This window comes from Chenopodium quinoa, unplaced genomic scaffold (assembly GCF_001683475.1).
Source record: "Chenopodium quinoa cultivar QQ74 unplaced genomic scaffold, ASM168347v1, whole genome shotgun sequence".
Lineage (NCBI taxonomy): Eukaryota > Viridiplantae > Streptophyta > Magnoliopsida > Caryophyllales > Amaranthaceae > Chenopodium > Chenopodium quinoa.
In genome coordinates, this window is record NW_018743955.1 from 8,155,736 (window position 1) to 8,161,028 (window position 5,293).

General features: G+C 30.4%; 1 protein-coding gene across 1 annotated transcript; it reads right to left on the reverse strand.

Annotated features, from left to right (window-relative positions):
- Window positions 1-705: 705 nt before the first annotated feature.
- On the reverse strand, window positions 706-4,718 carry LOC110689534 (protein FAR1-RELATED SEQUENCE 5-like). Its single transcript, XM_021866315.1, has 5 exons — window positions 4,575-4,718; window positions 2,936-3,198; window positions 2,499-2,826; window positions 2,247-2,393; window positions 706-1,812 (listed from the first exon to the last, which is right to left on the reverse strand). Exons 1-5 carry the CDS (start codon window positions 4,716-4,718, stop codon window positions 706-708), a joined length of 1,989 nt encoding a protein of 662 aa, XP_021722007.1.
- Window positions 4,719-5,293: the final 575 nt, after the last annotated feature.

Sequence of the window (5,293 nt, forward strand, 5' to 3'; positions counted from 1 at the left end):
GTATAGGGTTACTTGTATATGGTTAAATTTAATTTTATAGGGTTACTTGTATATAATTAAATTTACTTTTATAGGGTTACTTGTATTTTAATATAGGGTTACTTGTATAAGGTTACATGTATGAGGTTAGGGTTACTTGTATAAGGTTACTTGTATGAGGGTAGAGTTACTTGTATATGGTTAAATTTACTTTTATAATGTTACTTGTATAGTGTTACGGTTACTTTTATATGGTTATTTGTATTTTAATATAGGGTTACTTGTATAGAGTTACTTTTATATGGTTACCTGTATTTTAATATAGGGTTACTTGTATAGAGTTACTTCTATGAGGTTAGGGTTACTTGTATAGGGTTACTTGTATTTTAATATAGGATTACTTGTATATGGTTAAATTTACTTTTATAGGGTTACTTGTATTTTAATAAAGGGTTACTTGTATAAGGTTACTTGTATGAGGTTAGGGTTACTTGTATAGGGTAACTTGTATTTTTATATAAGGTTACTTGTATTTTAGTGTAGGGTTACTTGTATAGGTTACTTGTATTAATATCTTGTATTGGTTATTTCTATTGGTTATTAGTAAACTACAAGTAATAATTTGATTGCAGTATGTATAAAAAAAATAAGTCTAGTATGTATTAAAAAAAAAATATGTCTACTATTATAGTATGTATCCCTCACTTATACTCGATAATTCAAAACCTAAAATAACTTTGGGTTCTGAATTGGAGTTAAAGTTCCAAATTCTCTGGCATTTCCTTTTGCTTGCATTGCTTTTGTTTTCTTTGCTTTAGGCTGCTTCCCTTTCTCAAAGTGCCCTTTTATTCTTTTGCTTCTTCCTTTTGTGTTAGCTTTTTCTGGATCTATGACTGCAGGAATATCTAGTTCTGGTGATGCTTCTTGATGATCAGCTGAAGTTTGCTGTTGATTACTTGTAGCTTCTTGTTGATCAGATGAGTTTTCCTTCTCCTTGTTCTTTTGCCATTCCCTTTTGAATTCATCTGCCTTCTCTTGTATCATTTTGAAATGTTCTTCTACCAAGTTTCGTGTCTCTTTGTGGTCTTGACATTTTATTAGTAGATTGTAGCTTCTTCTAGCCATTGTGTGACGCCAAGGCATTAATTTGTCTGACTGAGATTCTTTTTCTGCTCCATCTTCATCTTTCTTTTTCCAGACATGTGCTTTTGCCATTTTAGACCATCTTGTTGAAATGTATAAGCTAGGAATTCTTGTCACATTATGATGATGCAAGATCTTGATACAATGATAACAAAGCCAACCAATTTCTTCGAAATTCTTGCAAGAACATGCTATTTTATTTTCAGCTTTGTTATATGTAACCTTCTGTCTGCTGCTATCATCATACTCAATCTGCACTTCATAAAAGTAAAAATCTCTCACAGTAGCATGAAGATAAGTTATGCATCCAATTGAGTACATAAATTCCGTTTCAAAATATCTGAAAATAGTTTGAGTGTACACTTCTGAAGCATGTTTAAGTAATCCAATAAAAGGAATACTTGAGGTTGGGTTGGAATTTGAACATTTAAAATCAGCATCAGACTCATTCTTTCTCCACCTCTTCACTGTTTGATTGAAAATTTTGAAGAAATCTGTCAGGCTTGTGTTTTTATTGGCCTTAAACCCAACTGCATTATTTGCACTTTCACTTCTTTGTGATGATAGTATACCAGCAGAAAAAAAGTCTTTACTTAATGCTGTACACCATTTTTCTCTCAAACCATACAACCTTTTAAACCATTTATTGTTTTCAAGTTTGTATTTGGCAATCATAGAATCCCAACATTTCTGTAAATTCAGATTTATAAGTAATGGTTTAGAATACAAGTAATTAAAGAATAAAAGTGAAATTAAATTCAGATTTATAAATAATGGTTTAGAATACAAGTAACCATACATGTAACATCATACAAGTAACTATAAAACCATTACATGTATCATCATAATTATAATAGTTACTTATTAGTATATATAAATAATAGTAATAGTATGATGTAATAGTATTAAGGTTACATGTAATATTTAATTTCTAGTGAGGTTACTTGTATTATATGTGTTGTATTATATGTGTACTTGTATTGATGTTACTTGTATTATATAGTTTTAAGTGAAGTTATTTGTATTATATGGTTACTTGTATTGAGGTTACTTGCATTATGTATTATTTGGTTACTTGTATTAAGATCACTTACTTGTATTAGGAAGATAGTTATAAAGGTTACCTGAAATTCTTCTTCTGTCACACATCCTGAAAGACATTTGTTGAATGCATCTTTGAATGAGGTATCTCTTTTCAGTGCTCCAAATCTTGATACAACATTCTTTATAAGATGCCAAATACATAATCTGTGTCTTGAGTGAGGAAGGACCTACAACATTGTAAATGAATTATACTGTTAAAATTCTGTTGTGTTTTTTTTATTTTTTTTTAAAGTTTTGATCTTATTGAAATTATAAGCTAATTCATAAATCACCGTTTCAATTGCTTTAGACATTTCCAAGTCTTGATCTGTAAATATTGAAGCAGGTTCACTACCTCCCATTGACTTTTTAAAAGTGTCTAACACCCACTCAAAAGTTTCTATTTTCTCATCAGCAATAAAAGCACATCCAAACACAACATTCAGCCAGTGATTATTGAGACCAACAATAGGGGCACAAATAAGGTTATATTTATTTGTCCTATATGTGGTATCAAACACAACAACATCTCCATAAATTTGAAAATCTTCCTTCATTTCAGAATCTCTCCAAAAAATAGCAGTGAGTTTGTTTTCATTTTCACCATCTCCTAACTTAAATCTGAAAAAGAAATTCCAAAGTTAGTTGTTTTGGTAATAGAAGTTACTGGTATAAGTAGAAAATATTAATAGAATTTAGTTTACTTATTATTATTAAAAGTAGGAGTTACCTGAAGAAGAAATCATCATCTTCAGATTGCCTTTTGTATAATCTATCTATTACTGTTTGTGCATCACCTCCTTGAATTTCTTTAATTTTTTTCCTTGAAATGTAATTGTAATGATCCGTTATAGTGTGTCCTACAAGTTCTTCTCCACCAGCTTCACTACTTATTAATCTAAATGCATCTGCTGGTCTTAACCCACTGTCTGCCATTAAATCAATGGCTTTTGCCTTTTCTTCTGTTATCTTTCTCTCTGATCTATGTAAATGCTGCCAAACACTTCTTGTCAACTCATGGTTATGTGCTATAACATGTTGTTCAACTACAAACATTCCTTCTTTGTTTTTTTTTTGCCCTAATGAATGCATTGCAACCAGTCCTAGTAATAAGTACTTGATGTGTTCTTTTATTTTTGTTTTCACTTGGTGGAGGAGGTGTTCTTTTGCTTTTGGTACACATCTGAATCCTTCTTTAGAACAAACAAATCCTTTCCTTTAATTTCTCTGTGTTTCCCTTGTGTATACCTTGTTGTTGAATGTCTTATACTAAATCCTACAACCATAGCATGAAGCCTATATTGCTCATATATTTCATCCAAAGTTAAGGCTGTAAAACCTAGTAGACTTCCTGCAAAATCATCCAATTGTAGTCCAGCTTGATTTGCACTTTCTTCTGTCAATGTGCTATTACTTATTTCTGCAGTACTTGTATTTATTTCTGCAAATTATAAACTGAATTTAGGAATATATAGCTTGAAATTGACATAATACATAGAAGTTATAATCAGGGATTACTTATTAGAAAGCACTACATTTACTTGTAAGTTTTTTTTAAAGTAGAGTTACTTGTTGTTAATTATTAAAGTAGAGTTACTTGTTAGATTTTTTTGAAAGTGGAGTTACTTGTTGTTAGTAAATAACAATATAATCTGGGTTTACTCGTTGTTACTTATTAATGACATAAAAATGTAGGGTTACTTGTTTTTCAATGGTTACTTGTATATAATCAGAGGTTACTTGTTATAAAGCACTAGGGTTACTTGTAAGTTTTTTAATATAGAGTTACTTGTTGTTAGTTATTAATGTATAGGGTTACTTGTATTTTAATATAGGGTTACTTGTATATGATTAGATTTACTTTTATAGGGTTACTTGTATGAGGTTAAGGTTACTTTTATATGGTTACTTGTATTTTAATGTAGGGTTATTTGTACAGGGTTACTTGGATTTTAATATAGAGTTACCTGTATTGAGTTACTTGTATTTTAATATAGGGTTACTTGTATATGGTTATATTTACTTTTATAGGGTTACTTGTATTTTAATATAGGGTTATATGTATAGGGTTACTTGTATGAGGTTAGGGTTACTTGTATAAGGTTACTTTTACTTTTATAGGGTTACTTGTATTTTAATATAGGGTTACTTGTATATGGTTACTTTTATAAGGTTACTTGTATTTTAATATAGGGTTATTTGTATTTTTATATAGGGTTACTTGTATTTGGTTACTTGTATTTTTGTTCATAGTTACTTGTATAGGGTTACTTGTATAAGGTTACTTGTATTTTAGTATAGGGTTACCTGTATTAAATGATAAACACAATGTAGATTTTACCTTATATGTAGTTGTTGACATCAATTACTTCAATTTGTTTGTATCTGTGTTCATCTTCTAGATCCAATACTTGATTATTGGTTTCGATTTCGAGATTCATCAATGAATCCTCAATTTGCTCCATCTCTATTGATTCCTGCGAATCAGGTAATTGTTCGAATTCTTCTTCCATAGTTATTCTTCAATTTCTGAAATAAAAATGTATCGAGTTTTCAATTCGATTTTTCTTCGTTTTTATCGCCCTTCTGGAAGATTGAGTTTCGCCGCAATAAATGTTTTTTCTGGGTTTTAGGGTTTAGGGATTTGTGCGCGTCTTTTTTATAGTCATTTAGTTTCATTTAGCGCGTGTGATCAATCCCGTTTTGCGCGACTATACTCCGTTATTTTTGCTGACATGGCAGAAGGCCGCACCATGTGGCCTGCTGCACCAAAAAGGCGCCGTATACGATATTATAGGAAGTAGTGATGTTTAGAATTGTATATAAGGCAATTATTCTAAAACTTAAACCTTGTTGATGTAGGATATGTGTTAGATCGATAGCTAGCTTATATAACTATTATTATAAATATAAACCCTCCTAAAGCCATGGTTGATGTTTGACATCTGATTAAAGCAAGTTTATATAAAATTAATTACTCGTAAATTTGTTCATGTTCGATCGATCTCAAATCATTATTCCGAGTAAACTCGAAAACCATGGGACTCAAGGCTTTTCTCCCCCACGAAGTTTGAAGTATTGAAGTTCG